Source organism: Heptranchias perlo, chromosome 38 (genome assembly GCF_035084215.1).
Source record: "Heptranchias perlo isolate sHepPer1 chromosome 38, sHepPer1.hap1, whole genome shotgun sequence".
NCBI lineage: Eukaryota > Metazoa > Chordata > Chondrichthyes > Hexanchiformes > Hexanchidae > Heptranchias > Heptranchias perlo.
In genome coordinates, this window is record NC_090362.1 from 15,390,480 (window position 1) to 15,412,490 (window position 22,011).

The 22,011-nt window shown below is 40.7% G+C and overlaps 1 protein-coding gene across 2 annotated transcripts in view; it reads left to right on the top strand.

The window, feature by feature from the left end:
* scaper (S-phase cyclin A-associated protein in the ER) overlaps positions 1–22,011 on the top strand; it is a 330,941-nt gene that overhangs the window by 52,871 nt on the left and 256,059 nt on the right. For both annotated transcript variants that reach the window (XM_067973526.1, XM_067973527.1), the window contains exons 6-8: positions 4,206–4,337; positions 8,686–8,846; positions 18,166–18,434. In XM_067973526.1, the coding sequence (XP_067829627.1) occupies positions 4,206–4,337; positions 8,686–8,846; positions 18,166–18,434 (562 nt within the window). The remainder of the gene's footprint in view (positions 1–4,205; positions 4,338–8,685; positions 8,847–18,165; positions 18,435–22,011) is intronic.

Sequence of the window (22,011 nt, forward strand, 5' to 3'; positions counted from 1 at the left end):
TATCTACATCTTCATGCAACTGCTTCATAATTTTAAAGACCTCTATTAGGTCACCTCTCAGCCTTCTCTTTTCTGGAGAAAAGAGCCCTAGCCTGTTCCGTCTTTCATAGAATCATAGAAAGGTTATAGCACGGAAGGAGGCCATTCGGCCCATCGAGTTCATGCCGGCTCTATGCAAGAGCAATCCAGCTAGTCCCGTAGCCCTGCAAATTTTTTCCTTTCAAGTACTTGTCCAGTTCCCTTTTGAAAGCCATGATTGAATCTGCCTCCACTACCCCTCCTGGCAATTCTATTCCAGATCCTAACCACTAGCTGCGTAAAAAAAGTTTCTCCTCATGTCACCTTTGGTTCTTTTGCCAATCACCTTAAATCTATGTCCTCTGGTTCTTGACCCTTCCGCCAATAGGAACAGTTTCTCTCCATCTATTCGGTCTAGACCCTTCATGATTTTAAATACCTCTATCAAATCTCCTCTCAACCTTCTCTTTTCAAAGAAGAACAGCCCTAGCTTCTGCAGTCTGGCCACGTAACTAAAGTCCCTCATCCCTGGAATCATTCCAGTAAATCTTTTCTGCACCCTCTCTAAGGCCTTCACATCTTTCCTAAAGTGCGGTGCTTAGATAATTTTGTATCCATGCTGCTACTGTCCCCTTTATTCCTTGGGCTTCAATCTTGATGACAAGTCTATTATGTGGCACTTTATCAAACGCATTTTGAAAGTCCATATACACCACATCAACCGCATTGCCCTTATTGACCAGCTCCTCTATATCCTTCTTACTAGTTGGTGGCCTATAGAATACACCCAGTAGTGTAATGGCATGTCCATTGTTTCTTAACTCTAATCAAATAGATTCTGTCCTTGACCCCTCCAGGACATCCTCTCTCTCCAGCACTGCAATATTCTCCTTAATCAATACTGCCACATCCCCCCCTCCTTTTTTCCTTTCCTATCTTTCCTGAACACCTTGTATCCAGGAATATTTAATACCCAATCCTGCCCCTTTTTGAGCCAGGTCTCCATTATCACCACGACATCATATTCCCTTGTGGCTATTTGCGCCTGCAGCTCACCAACCTTGTTTACTAAGCTTCGTGCGTTTACACACATGCACTGCAGACCAGTCTTAGACTTTCTTGTACTCTCTCTTAGTCTGATCCCACCTAATAACATACGATTACTTGCTCTAGTACTATCTTTCTCTCCCGATCCTTTGTGTCCCTGTGGTGGGGAGGGGGGTGGAAGAGTGTCAGTGCGGGAACATTTAAGGAACAGCGATCATAGTATCATAAGGTTTAGAATAGCTATGGAAAAGGACATGGACCACTGTAAAGTAAAAATACTCAATTGGAGGAGGACCAATTTCAGTGGGATGAGAACTGATCTGTCCCGGGTAAATTGGAATCAAAGATTGGCAGGCAAAACTGTAATTTAACAGTGGGCAGCCTTTAAAGAGGAGATGGTTTGGGTAGAGTCTAGGTACTTCCCATGAGGGAGAAAGGTAGGGCAACTAAAGCCAAGAGCTCCCTGGATGACAAAAGAGACGGAGAGTAAGATGAAGCGGAAAAAAAGAGCATATGATCGATGTCTGATTGATAACACAAGTGAGAACCGGGCAGAATATAGAAAATTCAGAGGGGAAGTGAAAAAGGAAATAAGAGGGGCAAAGAGAGAGTATGAGAGTAGACTGGCGGCCAACATAAAAGGGAATCCAAAAGTCTGCTACAGGCATGTAAACAGTAAACAAGTAGTAAGAGGAAGTGTGGGGCCGATTAGGGACCATAAAGGAGATCTACTCATTGAGGCAGAGGGCATAGCCGAGGTACTAAATGAGTACTTTGCATCTGTCTTTACCAAGGAAGAAGATGCTGCCAGGGTCACAGTAAAGGAAGATATAGTTGAGATACTAGATGGGCTAAAAATTGATGAAGAAGAGATACTAGAAAGGCTAGCTGTACTTAAAGTAGATACTTCCCTCAGCAACCTAGGATGCACCCTAGGTTGCTGAGGGAAGTAAGGGTGGAAATTATGGAGGTACTGGCCATAATCTTCCAAACATTCTTAGATGTGCGGGTGGTGCCAGAAGACTGGAGAATTGCAAATGTTACACCCTTGTTCAAAAAAGGGTGTAAAGATAAACCCAGCAACTATAGGCCAGTCAGTTTAACCTCAGTGGTGGGGAAACTTTTAGAAACGATAATCCGGGACAGAATTAACAGTCACTTGGACGAGTGTGGATTGATTAGGGAAAGCCAACATGGATTTGTTAAAGGCAAATCGTGTTTAACTAACCTGATAGAATTTTTTGATGAGGTAACAGAGAGGGTAGATGAGGGCAATGCAGTTGATGTCGTGTATATGGACTTTCAAAAGGCGTTTGATAAAGTGCCACATGGTAGGCTTGTCATCAAGATTGTGGCCCATGGAATAAAGGGGGCAGTAGCAACATGGATACAGAATTGGCTAAGTGACAGGAAACAGAGAGTAGTGGTGAATGGTTGTTTTTCAGACTGGAGGAAGGTGTACAGTGGTGTTCCCCAGGGGTCGGTGCTGGAGCCACTGCTTTTCTTGATATATATTAATGACTTGGATTTGGGTGTACAGGGCACAATTTCAAAATTTGCAGATGACACAAAACTTGGAAGAGTAGTGAACAGTGAGGAGGATAGTGATAGACTTCAAGAGGATATAGACAGGCTGGTGGCATGGGCAGACAGGTGAGAGATGAAATTTAATGCAGAAAAATGCGAGGTGATGCATTTCGGTGGGAAAACTGAGGAGAGGCAATATAAACTAGAGGACACAATTCTAAAGGGTGCAGGAACAGAGAGATCTGGGGGTATATGTACACAAATCGTTGAAAGTGGCAAGGTAGGTTCAGAAAGCGGTTAAAAAAGCATACGGGATCCTGGGCTTTATAAATAGAGGCATAGAGTACAAAAGTAGGGAAGTCATGATGAACCTTTCTAAAACACTGGTTCGACCACAACTGGAGTATTGTGTCCAGTTCTGGGCACTGCACTTTAGGAAGGATCTGAAGGCCTTAGATAGGGTGCAGAAGAGATTTAATGGATTGATTCCAGGGATGAGGGACTTCAGTTACGTGGATACACTGGAGAAGCTGGGGTTGTTCTCCTTGGAACAGAGAAGGTTGAGAGGAGATTTGATAGAGGTTTTCAAAATCATGAAGGATCTAGACAGAGTAGGTAGAGAGAAACTGTTTCCTTTGGCGGAAGGGTCAAGCACCAGAGGACATAGATTTAAGGTGATTGGCAAAAGAACCAAAGGAGACATGAGGAAAAACTTTTTTACACAGCGAGTGGTTAGGATCTGGAATGCACTGCCCGATGGGTAGATGGAGGTAGATTCAATCATGGCCTTCAAAAGGGAACTGGATAAGTACTTGAAAGGCAAAAATTTGCAGGGCTACGGGGATAGGGTGGGGGAGTGGGACTAGTTGGATTGCCCTTGTATTGAGCCAGTGCGGACTTGATGGGCCGAATGGTCTCTTTCTGTGCTGCAACCTTTCAATGATTCTATGATTCTGTGACTTGCTCCACTTGGCCCGCCTCATTCCCCAGAGCCAAGTCCAGCAATGCCTCCATCCCTGTTGGGCCGGAAATGTACTGGTCAAGAATGTTCTTCTGAACACGCTTCAAAAATTCCTCCGCTTCTTTGATTATTACTATCCCAGTCTACATTAGGATAGTTGAAGTCCCCCATTATCACTATAGCTTTTGCACCTCCCTAATTTCCCTGCAAATTTGCTCCTCTACCTCCTTCCCACTAGTTGGTGGCCTATAGAATACACCCAGTAGTGTAATGGCACCTCTATTGTTTCTTAACTCTAACTAAATAGATTCTGTTCTTGACCCCTCCAGGACACCCTCTCTCCAGCACTGCAATATTCTCCTTAATCAATACTGCCACCGCCCCCCCTTTTCTTCCCTTCCCTATGTTTCCTGAACGCCTTGTATCCAGGGATATTTAGTACCCAGTCCTGCCCTCTTTTGATCGTTATCATAGTTATAACCACTCAGTTCTGGCATCATCATTGTAAATCTTTTTTGCACGTACTCCCAGTGTCTCTATATCCTTTTTGTAATATGGCAACCAGGACTGAGCACAGTACTCTTAAGTGTGTATTTGTGTTATACGTACTGCATGCCTTCAAGTCTTAACTTTTGTCATCTGTCTGTTGCAGACCCACATCACTGGCTTGGGAAGTGAGGAAAATGTCCCCAGGACGACATGTTATGCCAAGTCCACCTGCAGACAGAATTTGCACCACATCGAGTGCTCGAAGGAGCTTAAACTTTGGGGCTCCCAATACCATGTAAGAGTTGTTTCTAACTTGAGTTTTGCTTTTTTGCAAGTTGATAACCGAAGAAAATATACATCCTTCATGTGGTCATGTTTGTGCAACACAAGCTAGATGTTTTCACTGGCCCAATGATTGAGACCAGTGTGCTGAAATCTTCAAGGAAACTAGTTTGCATTTCATGGTGTAATTCTGTACGTTCTACTGGTAAATAAAGAACCTGCAGCTATATAACACCGTATCATGTCCTTAGGAGGTCCTAAAATGCTTCACACCCAATATATTACTTTTGAAATATAAGTAATGTTATGTAGGCAAACGCAGCAGACAATTTATGCATAACAAGATCCCACAAACAACAAATGAGATGAATGACCAGCTAATCTGTTTATGCTGCTATTGGTTGAGGAAGGAATGTCAGCCAGGTCACTGGGAGAAGTCCCTGCTCCTCTTCGAATAGTGCCATGGAATTTTGATGTCCCTCTGAACAGACAGACGGCGCTTTGCTTCAAGTCTCACCCAAAAGACTGCAATTTAGATTGTATGCTCAAGTCTTGGAGTGGGGCTTGAACCTCCAATCTTCTGACTCCAAGACAAGAATGCTACCAATTGAGCAAGCTAATTATGTTATGTAATTGTGTTGTTCTGCATGTTGATTCTAAGCATCTTCTCTGACAGTATTCTGGCCAAGTGAATATTGTCTAATGTAGAAATGAATTAGGAACAGACCTAGAGCCATTGATTTCACCAAGTTCTCCCAAATATTGGTATGAAATTTTGCTCCTCTGGACATGAATGCCAAACAGTTATTGACGCAATACAAATTACTCTTGAAAAAAAATAAAACTAGCCTTTATTCTCTTATGTGTTTCCAGCCAATAAAAAGCAGGAAAAAAAATCCCAATAAGATGGTTCCTGAACTTTTTGTTGTGGCAGAGAACCACGCTCTGAAACAAATACAACTTTATACAAGTCAAAGTTAGGTTTTTCATTGGTCTACCCGTTATAAATATTTTAGCAACATGTTTTGAGGAAAAGAAAAAGGGAAAATGCTGGAAACCTGAAACAAAAACAAAAAATGTTGCAAAAAGTGAAAGGAAAAAATAATGTTTTTGGGGAAAACTTTTGTCAGCTGAAATATACAAGTTGGAGAGCCCCTTTCAAAACAATGAGGAAGAATAGAGGAGAACAGATAAAAGTCAAGAGTACAGATATGTTGCAGTCGGCATGTTCTGGTGATTTGAATGTACTAGATCTGCTATTTTGGTGGCCAGAGGGGACATTGTATTTCAACCAAATTAGGCTTTTTTTTTTAAAAAGCCATATTTTATGGAAAGCTGTAATGATTGAGCAGAAGCAGGCCAATGCAGGAAGGAGAATTATTGGTGGAAAAATGTAGCGTCACAGGCTGTTTTAAAGCACATTTTTGAACTACCCTTTCATTTCAACTTAAATGGTATATCTGCTTTTTGAATGAGCAAAATGTTTGTGTCAAAAGATACTCAATTGGTCCTCAGGTTGCACAATAAAATGATCTTCACAAGAAAACTCATTAAATTCCATTTATCTGCCCAAAATGCCGAATGTAGTGTGTTATACAGTACTAAAATATGATTAGTTTACCTTTATCCTGGTAATAAATGTCATTCTTTTGAGTTGTATTAAATTAATCCAGAGGTAAGAGTGAGATTAAAGCAGGCAGCTTGATCCTTTGTTTAATGTCACTTACATGGGGCTCCTTTTAGTTTATTAAATACATTGCCACTGAAGGATGTTCACATCTAATTGTGGTTGAAGACTGCTGAAGAGTTGGTTCAATACATGTGTTATTTTGTAATGGGAATACCTCAGGAAATGACTATTGATTATCAAAGAGGACTGTAAATGTTGACTGATATTGACATGCACATTTACATGGAGTTCAAATAGTAGCTGAACTCAGCATCCAGAGCCACAGAACAGCTGAGGTAAAGAAAAATAATATGTTAATGTGTTATGCTTTATGTGTTCTGCCTCACTGGGCTCATTGTTAATGGACAGCATAAGAGTCCAAAAGTAAAATTATTTGGGCACTAATGAATAGCAAAGATGCACATATCACTAGTTTTAGCACACAAGACTTAGCGCAGGATAGAGTCAATAAGCAAAGAAATAAAGAAATACTTGCATTTACGCAGCGCCTTTCACAACCTCAGGACATCCCAAAGCACTTTACAGCCAATGAAGTATTTTTTTAAAGTGTAGTTTATTGTTGAAATGCAATGTTAAAAACATTGACATATTAAAACCTCATGTCTTCATATTTGCCATTAGATCTTGTAACCTGTTCACATATTTAAAATAGAATGCATTTTAAGAAAAAGTCTCAACCTCTGACTATAATACACATCTTAAACATTGTCTAAATGTAAAAGTAAATAGTTTTTAGCTGGAGTTCCATCTGGGGTTTAATTTATATTCTAGAACCACTTCAAGTAGAAGAAATTCTGTAATATCCTTGGCTATCAGTGCTGTGGAATCGCTCGGTTTATACATATTTTAGGGCAGATGCATAGCACCAGCTGCAACAGACAAACCTGTGTGCACAGTTATTTGAAATTTGTGAAGTGTAGCTTTTATTATTGGCTGGAGGAGTTTCTCTGATATTTGGGGAAGGTCTATACAGGCCAACAATGGGAACACCACAGAGCTGGCTTGTACATCTATAGTCAGAAAAAAAATGGCAATTGGTGCCACCAATGGCGGCATTTCATTGTGGCTCCAGCACTATTGAGGCACTGGGAAAACTAGCATTTGCAACAGGTAAAGGATTCGGGGCAGTACATTAACCTTTGTTGTGTTTGCAATCCCCATGCATGATATGGGCAGTGTATATATTTCCCAGGAATGTCAGATAATTGCTTTTGTTCAGAGTTCGAAGTATAGGGGGTTACTATTATAACAACAACTTACATTTATATAGTACCTTTAACATAGTAAAACGTCCCAAGACAGTTCACAGGTGTGTTATCAAATGAAATTTGACACCGAGCCACATAAGGAGATATTAGGACAAGTGACCAAAAGCTTAAACAAAGAGGTAAGTTTTAAGGATCGTCTTAAAGGAGGAGAGAGGGGATAGAGAGGCGGAGAGGTTTAGGGAGGGAATTCCAGAGCTTAGGGCCTAGGCAGCTGAAGGCACGGCTGCCATTGGTGGAGCGATGAAAGTCTGGGGTGTGTAAGAGGCCTGAATTGGACCCAAGTATCTGAGGTTCTTCTCTGACCAGTCAAAGAGGTAAGATTTCCATTTGTGCATGGGCAAGAGACATGCTCTCAGTTTCGGAGTAGTTAAGTTCTGAGACCTGGCCAATGTCTTGGATAGTTTAGAAAATGACAGGTAATGTGGCAGTGTAATGGTTGCATTTGTAGTCAATGTACAGTTATATTTCTTTTTCTCCAATCTGCACTCCACAGGTATCAGTGGTGTTGCCAAATGGTTTTGTCCAGGACAAAATGGAAGGAAATGGAGTAATCCTGTCTGGTACCTAGTTGCAGAGGATGTGGGAGAGTTGTGGCCATGGGTGTACTTTGAGGAACTGGGGTATAAGTAAAGGGATTCTCATATAGTTCCAAATGTCATTCCAAATGTCTCTCCAGAGGCGATTCTTTTGAACAAGTCTCAGTCTATCAAATTAAAGCCGTCTCTGCATCAAGTGATATTATTAGAGCAGGAGTTTTGATACTAATGCAGTTTTGGACCAAGTCACATGGCTGCCTGGTGTTATCCCCTGATAGACACCCATGGATAAAGTCTATTTTGTCTGTTGACTAGTTAAGGGGCTACTGTAATCAGTCTAGAGGCCAGGACATTGATCTGTATTTAAAGAAGGAAAGATGGAACATGAATTTATACAACTACTTTCATGTCCTTGAGACTTAGCAAAGTGCGTCGCAGCAAATGAAGTACTTTTGAAGTGTACTTTAATGAGGTATAGTCACTGTTGTAATGTAGCCAAACATAGCATCCAGTTTGTGCACATCAAGGCTGCAGAAACAGCAAGGCAATAATCTGTTTTTTAGTGGTGATGATTGAGGGATAAATATTTGGTCAGTTATTGAGGGGTGTATGAATTTCTTGTGGATTAGTGTGGGTATACTTGCCTTGAGTGTGCCTGAGAAAGTGCTTGTGCATTGTATGTAGTATGAAGTGCTTGTGCATTGTATGAAGAGTCTGAGGAGTATTGACAATTGGGGAATTGGGCTTTATAGACTTCAGCTGGGAACCCATAATGCCCAGATCCTTCTTATCTGCACTAGTTGTTTCCTTTTTGGTGACTGTTTCTCCTCATGGTTTGAATCTCAATCCAATTAATTTTCTGTTTAGGGCACCCCCTCCTGCCTTGGTAGCTCGCCTTGCCCCAACTGGTGTCAGTTGGGCGGACAAAGTAAAAGCTAATCGGACGAATACACCTGTTATTGTGGCTCCAAAACACAGCAGAAACAACTGTCAGAAGTCTTCACAGCGGATGAGATTGCACCCAAACGGTGAGTCATATTTTATTATAATACAAAATAAAAACAGAAAATGCTGGAAGCATCTGTGGGGAGAGAAACAGAGTTAACATTTCAGGTCGATGACCTTTCATCAGAACCAGTCATATTTTATACTGATAGAATCCATAGATAGAGTTTTTTGTAGAGTGATAAAGAGATACAAATTGAGGTTGAATGTAAAGTGAAATAACTTTTATTGCTGGCTTTGGTTTTGCACCTCCGTGGGAGCCCCTGCACTTTGGTTTGTTGACCAAACTGTTCGACGGCTGAGGAAAGAAGAGATGTGATTTGTCAATAAACTGAAAGTCCTCCCCCTGCTTGTACAGTAGACTGCAGTTATTTGTAACTCTTTATAGTGTGACCTCATATTTAGCCAGTTCTCTTCACTAGGTCCTCACTCACTTTTTCCAGGAATATACTAATTGGTGTCAATGTTTCATGTACATGTGTAGATCCTTATTACCATTTTCTGTCAGCACCAGTTAGATACAGGAGTAAGTTCTCATTAAATGGATAGTTCAATCAAGTATTACATTTATGGTAACAAAAGGAGTCCATTTTTGTCCAGGAACTCTACTTATTTTGTCACTGTAAGCAGACTTAGTTCCTCCCAATGGCCACCCAGCCAACTGATTTCATACTTTTCTGTGTGGGGGACCTTTTGCAAATATTGACACACTCTGGGGAGCCCTTGTCCTAACTTGTAAAAAAACAGGTCAGTTACCTAAAGGAAAACCGTGCTTTCATTTCAGAAATTATCAGTATGCAGCACTAGAAACAACAAATATAGAAAAATACAGAAATCTGATGACAGACAGAAATCTAACAAGCTTATGAATCCCCTGGGATCTCTCAGCACACACTCAAGGGTCTGAGGATTTTAGTTTTGGATACCTGTGCCTAGATCTATACCAGGTTAAACGGGCAGGTAGACAGTTCCAGAATTCCTGCTGCTAATTCACCACTGGCAGTATTACTCTCACTGCTGTTTTGAAAAATAAAGCACTGACCATTCATATGTTTGAACATATGCCTGTGTTGTTTTAACAGAGAGAGGAAATCAGAAATAGAAGATTTTGTATGAGGAGTGTTACTTCTAACTAAGCTTGTTGGAACCACCACAAACTGGCAGCACACAGATTGAACCCCATGTTCTTCTGAGTTGCTAATTTCAGCTGCATTGGGGCACTAGAGCAAGGGGAGGGAGAAATTAGAGGGCGAGTTGCCCCCCTCCCCCATGTCTGTTCTGGCTCAGCTCTTAGCAGCTATTAGTACTAAATTGGTGGAATCTTGGAACAGGTGGCCCATGTGTCTTCACAAACACATGTGGTGTGTGACCTGGAGACTCCAAGGGACTAAGGAGATAACAGAGATAATATTACAATAGTCTCATAGCCATAACAATGTAATTTCAGTATACAGTATTAATTTTCTAAATTTTGGGTGTGCCTTAGATGTTCTCTCAGATAAATTGGAGATAGCCATTTGACTTTGGTTGGGAGGTAAGAGACAGAGAGCGGGGACTTCTGTCTTCTTCAAACTGATAGAGACCAAATTTCTTACAAGCATCCAAGAAATGGCCCATGATGATTGGAGGTTCTCTTCTGTATGGGAAACAAAAGCACAGTCATCAGCAACTGAATCCAGCATAGAAAATTTGGTCATGGATCAACTATTTCAAAGTCCGATTGTAGGGTCTCTTGCTGAAGGACCTTCATTGCCTGAGATTATTAAGGCAAGTCTTTCCAGTGGCAAGGCACCAGATTCCAATGCTATACTTGCTGAGATATATCAAGCTGGAGGACACCCAACTATCTCGGTCTCTGACTGGGCTTTTCCACCTGATGTGGCGAAAAAAAATCATCCTGCAAGAGTATAGAGATGCATCCATTATCCATCTATTCAAACACGAAGGCAGTAGTTATGTATATGATAATCATTGAGGAATTTCCCTAAGTGTCACCGCAGGGAAAATTCTTGCTAGGATTATCCTAATTCGTTACATCGCGCATACGGCTGAAAAATTCTTGTCTAATAGCTAGTGTGGATTCAGAAAAGGCAGAGGTACTACTGATATGGTCTTTACTGCCAGACAACTCAGGGAAAGTGTTGACAACAAAGCTTGGTCCATTGCTGTGTCTTTGTTAATCTCACGAAGGCCTTTGATACAGTCAGCTAGGAGGGCATCTGGAAACTACTGGCCAAAGTTGATTGTCCCGAAAAGTTTATCCAGATGATCCGCCAGTTCCATGACGGCATGATGTCCGGAAGCCAGTGAAGTTTCCAGCCCCATCCCTGTCTCCAATGGAGTCAAACAGGGTTGTGTTCTAGTACCTTGTTTGCTTCTATACTTACTTATGTCTTCAGGAACTGAGATTATTAAGGCAATTAAGTCTCTCCAGTGGCAAGGCACCAGATTCCATTGCTATACTTGTTGAGATATATCAGGAACTGTGTATATTCGCTTCAGGACGGATGACAAATTGTACAATCCCCGCTGCCTGCGGTCCAAAAAAAAACTAAGATAAATAAATAAGAATATTTTTAATGGTTATTAGATAGGGAGTCGAACTCCTTTAATAGTTTTTTGAACTTTACTAATTTTTGAATTAACCATAAGTATAGCTGCTACACGCTATAGAGCTACCCAGAATCAGACACATGTCTGCAACACAAATGTGAATAATCCTGTTTATGCCAGAAAACACTCCAGGCTAGCTAGGATTAAGGGTTCTTTCCTTTGTGCACCACTGAAATTTATCAGGCGAGCATAGGAAATACTGTGATAAAGTTCTAAAGTAGCTTTTTTCAAACTTGGATATTTTCACCTATTTTAAGAGAAGTTGCAAAAATTATGAAGTGAAATGAGTGAGTGACAGCTGCTTGGAGATTGTGCGTGGCTCAAAGGCACAGGATAGCTAAGAGTAAAATAATGTTTTTACAGCAGCTTTTCTGGAGAAACTTGATCTTAGAACTGCAGACAGTAGACACTTGTGATGTCAGAATATGGAAGGTAGCCTGACTTAACATCCCTTCACAATCATCCCTTTTTAACAAAAAACCTTCCCACTGACTGCTGGTTTATTAGATGCATTGCATTTCTGTTTGTATGTTACAAATGTTATGTAAGCAACTAATACATCATTGTATTTATTTATATTATTTTTGTTATCTCAGTTTAAAATAAGAATAGTTTCAATTTTTAGCAAGACTTTGGGAAGTTTGTGTGAGGTCTTTGAATACATAAGGCAGTCGAATGATAAGGCAAAGCGACTCAGAGCTTTTTCAACCATCTCTTTTCTGTTGATTTTAAAAGGGGATTATCACTTGATGGTGTCTTTGACCTAACTTCCACAGTGTTGTGATTAGGCTTGTTTCGTGTATTGGTACCAATATGACAAGGAGAAATCATACTTAAGACAATACATTTTAACATTGTGTGAAAGTCTTCCAGCTTGATGCTCTCATCACCTTAAATTTCAGTAACAGATCTGTAATCACTAGTACTTCACTTATATTGCTGAAAATGCTCCCTCCAGCCACAACTATTCTTGGATGTTATCTATTTTTGTACTGCTGGGTGTTTTTACAGTATAAGTGGCCACGGTACAGAAATATCACTCCTTTTCAGTCAAATCCTAGTGACAACACAAAGTCCCAATCTCAAAAGAACATTACCACATTCTGCAAGTCACTGTACTAGGTTTGACAGACGAGGAATCGATGGTGATGGGATTGGTGAATGTCACAAATATTTCAATAAAACATTTCAGTAAAAACAAAATAGGTGAAAATTACAATGCAAAAAGATCACATGCCATGGTGTCTGCTGCAGCACAAACATACCATGCAGGCACCCTGGCAGACTTAAGGCAATGTGTTCAGGGTGCTGTCTGGGAATTGAATCTACCTAAAATCTTTGGTGTGTTGACTTCAACCCTACAACTCTCGTTTACATCATGCTGAGAATCATTCAGTGATTGTATTAGCACAAGTAAATTATTTATATTCCAACAATATTTACTTACCATTATAAGGCTTATACTAATGAAGGTAAGGGATGCCTGTGCAAGGGAATGGAATATTTGTAAGTCATAGCCCCCACTCCTCTGCCTCAAGCTTCACCTCAGTAGAGAGTGACTACAACAGAGCAAAGTTTCTATTCCTCTTTGAAATTGATTAATTGCTGAATTATGAGCAATTTTGTGCTGTGGGAAAATGCCCAGAAAAATTCATTTTCTTTAGGACAGCTAAACAGCCATCAGAGGATAAAGGTTTTCAACTCAGCAGTCTAGGATGGATTCAGTACAGTACATTGTTGTTCAGTCAGCAGTAATTGGGTTTTGTACGAGTTAGCTGCCGGCAATGTGAAGTTGTATTTGACTTATGGCATTGAAAAATATTGTGCCTATTACTGCGTATCTGACTTGGATGAACATTTCTCTTGGGGAAGTAGGACAGAGCTTCACTTTAATTTGCCCTGACAAAGTGTCCCCAACACAGTATGAACCTAGATTTGGGTTTTCAGGTATGTTTTCATTTTGTCCTCAGTCAGAATAATTTTGGATGTATTTCTTAGTGAATGGAGTATACAAGGGGTCAATCATGGGATCTCTGCTGTTCACCATCTATCCATATGTATGCTTATGCTTGTGGACATCACACTTGACATGAAAAGTATGCTTCACATTTGTACCTTGTGGTGGGAAGCTCATGAGAAGCTGGGAACAGCATTTTTTGGAGGGAAGAGGGGAGAAGCTGGGAGCGGCACTAGGGGGATATAGTTTAGTGGCATCGATAGGAGGCAGATAGCTGGGATAAAAGCCACATTGGCAACAGATCTAACATAAAGTGCAAAGTAGTACACTTTGGACATAAGAATGGCAAATGGGAATACATCCTAAACTGGGAATTGCTGGAGTGTGGGTGGGGAAATGAACTTAAAGATTTAGGGTTCCACATATATGAGTCATTAAAAGCTAGCTCTTGGATTCAAAAAACAATCAAAAAGGCTAATGAAATGCTGGAATATTGTGTTCAGTTTTGGGTGCCTCACCTTAAGAAGGATACACTTGCCTTGGAGAAAGTCTAGTGATGAATCACCATGACTGAGCTATGAGGAAAGACTGGGAAGCCTTTTGGTTGTATTCCCTGGCGATGAGGAGGTTGAGGGGTGATCTGGTTTGGATGTCTAAGATAATGAGGGAATTGACAGGGTAGATAGGCAATGACGAGTGACTCACCTCCTAACTCCCCAAAACCTTTCCACCATCTACAAGGCACAAGTCAGGAGTGTGATGGAATACTCTCCACTTGCCTGGATGAGTGCAGCTCCAACAACACAAGAAGCTCGACATCATCCAGTATAAAGCAGCCTGCTTGATTGGCACCCCATCCACCACCTTCACCAAACATTCACTCCCTCCACCACTGGCGCACTGTGGCTGCAGTGTGTACCATCTACAAGATGCACTGCAGCAACTCGCCAAGGCTTCTTCGACAGCACCTCCCAAACCCGCGACCTCTACCACCTAGGAGGACAAGGGCAGCAGGTACATGGGAACACCAGCACCTGCACGTTCCCCTCCAAGTCACACACCATCCTGACTTGGAAATATATCACCGTTCCTTCATCGTCGCTGGGTCAAAATCCTGGAACTCCCTACCTAACGGCACTGTGTGAGAACCTTCACTTCATGGACTGCAGCGGTTCAAGAAGGCGGCTCACCACCACCTTCTCAAGGGCAATTAAGGATGGGCAATAAATGCTGGCCTTGCCAGCGACGCCTACATCCCATGAATGAATAAAAAAAACACTTCACTTTAGAAGGGGAATCCAGAACAAGGGGACATAATCTTAGAATTTGAGAAAAACTGGTTACAAGCAAAACCAGATAAAATTCTTCACGCTAAGGGTCATGAGATGGTGGAACGCACTGACCCAGAAGACTATAAATGCAAAATCAATTGAGGCATTTAAAAGGGAGATAGATGGATGGGTGGAGGGAAGGAGGGAGGGAGGGTGGGTGGGTATTGAGGGGTATAGAGAAATGAAGGATATCGGAATTAAAATAATACAGCTGATACGGCTAACAAAATGTAGGAGCAGGCTTGATGGGCCCACTTCAGTTCCTATGTGTAGGAAATCAAAGTATTCCAAGAAAAGAGATAATATTCAGAGATTAACAGACTGCTGGAAACAGGGTCGATATAACTGGTTCTAAAAATATAAAAAATTACAAAATGAAAGGTATATTGTTATATAATGTGAGTTGGACTCTGATGCATATTCTGCTACTTCCTGCTGCGTTATTATAGTGACCTGCTATACCATCAGGAGTGTTGGTTGCCAGTTTGATATCTTAATGATGTCCATATTTTTGGATGTAATGAAGATGCTTTCACGTTATTGTGGTTACTGTAGGAAGATGTCTTTTTGAGGACTGTAGCAACATTTTACCAACAAAGATTACAATTTCTTATCTGATTACTGTTACATTTTTTTTTGGCGAAATCTTTGAAATGGGTGGAAAAATAACATTCTAACTTACTTAAAAAATATATCTGTACTGAAAGTTGTAAAGGAAATTTGGTGCTTAAGCAACAGCTCTGAAATGAAATAGCCAATACTGATTGCTGGAGATGAGTGTTCACTTCTCTAATTCTGAGATCTCCCTCCTCACAGCTTAAAGTGAAATGATAGCAAAACCTAAAGAGGGCACTCGGAGCAGAAGGGTGGTTTTTGTCTTTACATTTAGTTAAACTCAGTGGTGACTGAGAAAGATTAAAATTACGTTTCATGCTAAAGATGCATTTAATCCCCACAGAAATGTCTGGATATTTCAAGAGATGTTTTGGAAATTCCAACAATATGTAACAGAACTGGTCATATGTAAAGTATTGATTTGGACTCTAATATATTTTAAGGAGACGTTATAGTTGGCTACAAAAGACCAAGATCATATGTTGCCATATGGGACTTGCTTCCTTGATGAATTCCCTGAAACATTTCTCCCGAGTGTACGTATGTTCCTTTGCTTCGGGTAAACCAATTGCATTGGAAACGTGAGCCATGAAGTATTGAATGAAGGGCTTGCATCAGGTTTCCAATTGGAGAGGGCTGGAATTCCTTCCCTCCTGTGTGGTTCTTAAACCTCAATCTGGAATATTTCTTTCCAACTAATCAATTTTTCCCTTAACATTTAAAAAACCACAAAATTGTAATTTAATGGAAAATCTTCCAGCTGGAGTACAACTGTTCATAGATTGATAGCTGTTTATAGTTTATACCAAATTGCCCAACTGTCCTTTTTAATTGGGAATGGCCTGACATTAAGCAGTGCTGCTGACAAAAGCTACAGCAGAACACAAGACTTCCAAACCGGCAAAATCAGCCACCCCGCTGAGTCTAGAGGAATCTGCTACTGTCCCAAGCACCAATCTAAATTCCACCCTTTTAACACGTTGCAGATTGAGACCCTCCTTAAATTCACGCTGTTTCCCCCGTCCCCCCCACCCCCAGCGAGCTCTCCATCTACACTATTCTGCCTGGTTGGTCAGGGGGCATGGTCTATCCCACTGCTTTGTCTGCTGCCATCAATATCCACTATCACCTTGTGGTCAACTCATCAATCCAGTCTCCGAATCCTCTACTTTCCTGCCTGACTCACCAAAAACGTATACATTTCTGTAGTGGAAACATATGTGCAAATGTCTACCTCTGGTCTTCTTTCTAAATTGTTTTTCTCACTACCTTTAGGTTGACCTGCACCCAGCCTCTGTTGTCACTCTTGGGTGCACAAGAATGACTCTGGATGATTCACCCTCCATTATTACCTCCAGGCTGTTGCAAACCTTCCAATTTAAAAAAAAAATCATCATTTAAAGGCAACACAGTATAACTATCAATATTGTACAGAAACTTAATGCTGAGATGAGCTCCATCTTCATATTGGGTGGTCTCCATGTGTTTATAGTACATACTGGGTAAAAGCTGGCACTTCACAAACATCTGCTATGTCTACAGTTGTGCATAGCTTGTGCATGAGTACTGTATAAGTATACAAGGAAGCTGGGAAAGTTATAGGCCCACCATAGCAGAGCATCTGATATTTGAGAGCAAAGACAAGCTTTGTGGGTGATGATGAAAGCTGATATTCTTTTGTTTAGCATCTCTGATAGATGCAGCAGCTGTAGAAATAGCACAATCTCCTTTGCAGAACTACAGCTTCTGCATGATATGTGCCGTTTTGGTATGTTAACCAGTTAATTTTATTTTTGACACTTTTTTTCCCTTGTCCCCTTTAGGCACTGACTCTTGTTCCCTGAGCACTTGTAGCCCTCCGGCACCAACACAGTCGATTGTTCTTCATATGTAAGCCTAGACAATTGAGGGCAAAAATTGTGAGGCTTCACTGCCAGTGCACTGCCTTGTTACATGTGAACATTGGTCAGAGATAAGACATACTGGCCCTGATTCTGCATCCTGCATCTGTGTCTATTGAGGCTTCAAATAAAGCCTTCCAATTCTTGCCCTTTAACACCAAGCTATTTAATCATGGGGACCATCACAGCTGAGCCTGATCCTGTCCCCCAGCCATGAACAATGAGGCCAGTTAGGATATTTCTTTTCCTGCCTGGCTGAGAGCTAACTCAGCAGAAAGTGGTAATCAAACCTGGGATCTTCTGGCGCTACATAGGCTGCTGCCTTTATCCATTAGACCAGCAGACGGTTAACCAGTTAACTAATCACTAACAATGTGCAACAGTACCATTTTGGTAAATTACCCCTTTTTCAATAATAAACAATTATCACTGAATTGAATTGGCAAATTTTCAGGTTAGGAAAGTTTGAGTAGCAACACCAATTTAATTGTCAATTTATCTTTTTTGTGTGAGTGTACTTACCAATGGAGTCATCAACAAAGCCTTGCCAGAAAGTTTTTGATTGACACAGTCATAGACAAGAAGGCAGATTGGTTCATGACAACCAATTGTCTTAATTTTTTGTATATCCTTATTATTTTTCCACCTTTCTTTAGATCACTTGTATCATAGGTAGCTGAGAGTGTAAGCAACAATGAGGGGCTTGAGAAAAGCCTCGGTAATTTTTTTTTGATCTCCGTGAATAAATATCTGAGTTTTATTTGGACTGTTCTGTCCATTGTACAGCTGAGACTGGGAACTTATGACATTCACTGGTGCAAACTTACTCCTTGCCATTCTATGGTGTTGACTGTTTTTCCTCTCACACAGCTTTAGGTTAACATGACAATTTGCCAACATGATCTCTTTGTTCATTTTTCGACAGAGAGCAAAGATTCTGAAGGGTGGGAGACGGTGCAGCGCGGAAGAGCTACTCGATCGCGTTCTGCCACAATGGCTGCTAATGCCAATGTTAAGACTTCGGGAACTGTATACCTGAGCCTTAAGGATGACAGTGATAAGGAGAATGGACTCTTAGTCTCGCAGAATGGAAAAATAGAATTTGAACAAACCAGCCCCAGTTCTGAGAGTGTGGCAGACACACCAGAAAAGTTAATCAACCACAATGAAGACTCCTCTGTGGAAAGCATTAAGGTATGTACCAGCTACATAAAAATAAACAAACTTGTAAAAACTTATTTTAGCAATATTCATGTTGACAGTGAGCTGTTTAAAACTAAAAAAAAAGCTAGAGACAGCTAATTATTAGCACAATTTTAGCAAGTTGTATTGCACCTGCTTTCATATAATCATAGAGACATCATCTAATTAAATTAATTAAGGTTATAAAGTGAATATACAATTTTCTTTAAAGGAAAAGACCAACAATAGGTGGATATTTATTTGTGAAAGTGCTTGATTCCCACACCTTCATTCTGCTTCAAGACTTCATTTTCCATTTGTAATATGATTGTGAATTACAATAATTACATTGAATTTTAATAGAAAGGTTTGAGTAGTACCACAACTTTTTAAAATTATCATTTTATGTTTATATGAGTTGACCTCCTTTGACATTGCACACACATTGTACAGTCGAAATCTCTGCTGGTTTACAATGTGTCATCTGCATATTGCTTGCAACTGTGATGACGTGACTCCTTCTGGTGGGAAATCAAGTCTGCACAGCAATTAAAGTCGAATGGTTGGTTAATTAATTAAATTAAATAAACAGGCTAGTATCAAAGAAATAAATTAAAAGAGGCCTTGGAGATGGAGGAATGGGTGGAGAATCTGCATGGCAATTAATTAATTAAATGAATAAGCAACCGTAGAGAATGAAGAATCAGGTAAAATTAATTAAATAAAGTCAGACTTCTTGCCTTCTGTTGAAGTGGGATTTAAATGAAGGAAGAGAGAAGTTGGGGCCCAGTTTCAGGAGAGTCATCAGTGGGAACAAATGCTGGAAGGGAGCAAAGATAAATTTGGGAAGGACAGCTTTGGAAGCATAATGGGGAGCCTCAGAGGGAGAGAGAAATTTGGGCCCAGGCTCAGGAGAGCATGGGGTAGGGAAAAGCTGTATTATGAATTAGAGAAGCAAACTTTCATTTGGTGCTGTGACTGGAGAGGGGAGAAGCAAAAGTAAACTTTTGGATCAGGAAGCAAAGTGAGGAGCCTCGGAAGGATGGAGAAATTGGACCGTGACTCAGTAGACAGGCATGGAGAAGGAAAGTGGACAGAAACAAAACGCTCCTCCAGGAGGAGACGGCGAGGCAAGGAGACATGACTTGGGTGTAATGGAATGCACCAGAAGATACATCAGTCTAGTTTAAGTAGGATTGGCTGTTTTCTAGTTGAATGTGACTGCATTCATCCTTCACATATTTACGAGATGGCTCCTAGTTCCAACAGTGTTGTAACCCTTGTTACTTGTAAAAAATGACCTACCTAATGACATAATTACATTGTTAAGCTGTCGGATTTCAAACTTTGCACTGACTTTTTTTAAAGATACCGTGTTTCTCCAACTGCCCAATTTAATTTCTCCCTTTGATTAGGCATCCCTTCTCATATCCAGGCTGGCCCCACAAAAAAATGACCATGTAAAAAAAAATGTCGGGTTCAATACAGTCCTTCAGGGAAGGGATTTTACCACCTTTACTTGTCTGTATAGCTCAGTTCTACACTGAGCAGTGCATCTAAGTCCTTGGTATCTGAATACATTGTGTATTGTTCCAGTTGCCTCAGGGGCAGCAGGTTTACTCTGATTTTCATCAGTGTCCCATCATCATTTGTCCGTTTGCTTCATGTCCTTAATGTGTGGTGGCATTTACAGAAAAGAATTGTCGACTGTGATGTGATTACTGCAGGTTTATGAAGAAAAAGCCTGCACTGATGGGAAATTCTATGTCTGGTATATATCATAAATCAGTAATTCACTCAGAAATGGGGAACATTTCAAGAGCCCAAGAGACTACACATTTGTATTAAATTGACATTTTATGTAGGGTATTATAAATGTTTAAATTCTTGGCTCTTAAAGTTTCCCCTTTTCATTGAATTGCTTCAGAGGACAGTTTGTTTCCAGGGTTAGTGCATGTGTTGGCACCCAACCATTAGCTACTGAATGTTTGGGTGACACAATGATTTTATTTGTATTACACTCTTGGGCCTAAAATTTTAAATGCGTTTGAGAAAATAATGACCCGAGAGCGCTGCGATGCTGACACTGGGTGCTCGAAATGGAAATTGTTGCATTCCTCAGTGCTGATGTACCTCACCTTGATGCATACAAAATTAACAAAACACCAGATTGCAATATTTCATGCTAATTCAGTGGTTAATAGTCTTTACCGGTGGATATCAGTGAACAATTATAGATATAAAAAAAACATAAAGCAGTTTGGGGGAAGAGAAAGAGGAATTTTTTTTTACATTTAATATTCTTGAACTGAATTTAATATTGACTGTAGTTGTCAGGCTATAAAGGTACTGCTCAGATTTGAGAAGTATTCTCAAGTGTGCAATATTGCCTTTGACTTCATACCTTTGACTTCATGCCTTATAACACATGGTTGGTTACCTTTAGTCCTCAGGTTTATTGTTGTAACAAAATTTTTGTACCTCTAATGCTTGGCATTCTGGTACAGTGAAAGCCTGATAAACGGGATACACCTGCAAAAGAAAAGTTCCCATTTAACCAGTTACTTCCTAGATACCATTGTGCATTCAGCTTTTTGTCTTCTTGGACCATTTAGATGTATACCATAGAGCCTCAGGGCCACATATAAAGTTTAAATCCATGTTCCCATTAATTTGCAAATTCTAATTTTGGTTTTGGTGTTCTGATTTTACAATGATGCAACAGCGCTGAGAGCACTCTGCCAAGCACTCATGCCCAAAAAACTGAAACAGGACAAACCGGCAAATAAGAAATATAAGCACATATAGTATGGAATTGCTAGGGCTTGAAAAGCTGGATTGCCAGGACTCGTGGGCAGCGTGTGCATTGTAGGTCACAGTTTGGACACCCCAGTTCTAGGGCTTCCTGTGAAAGAGAGGGGATTTTGGTTTGCTGGCTGTAGGCAGGAAGGCTGAGCCCTCGCCCTGCCCAATAATTAGCAGCCCAAGCTCTGGAATTCCCTCCTGAAACCCCTCTGCCTCTTCACCTTCCTCAACACCCTCCTTAAAACCCAGAGCTTTGACCAAGCTTTTGGCCACCCCTCCCAATCTCTCCTATGGCTCAGCATCCATTTTGTTTTGATCATGCTTTGGGCTGTTTCACGTTAAAGGCGCTGTATAAATGCAAGTTGTTGTCGTATGTGATTTTCCTTCAGCTGGTCTGTATTTACCTTCCTCAGCTGTCAGAGAAGGTCAATGCACCAGTGGTTAGTTGTATGCTGCCACAAGAACTTTCAAATCCACCCTGCAATGTAAATGGGGTGTATTCCGCAGCCAGGGTGTTCCAATTCAACTATAAATGGTTCTGTAATATGAAGGGGTATTATTTTACATGTAAGCACTTTCCTCTACAGCTGCCTTCTCTTTTACAGCCTGCAACAAAATCTCCCCACTTACAAGGAGCTTCTAATCTAATTAGTATTTAATTGGAAGCAAATCCAAATTGTCTTTGTACAGCTTTAACTCGGGAGAGTTGGGCCAAAAGAGCTTTGTATTTTAATCAATAGCGGTGTTTTGAATAATTGCAGAGCCATTGAAACATCTCGTTAAT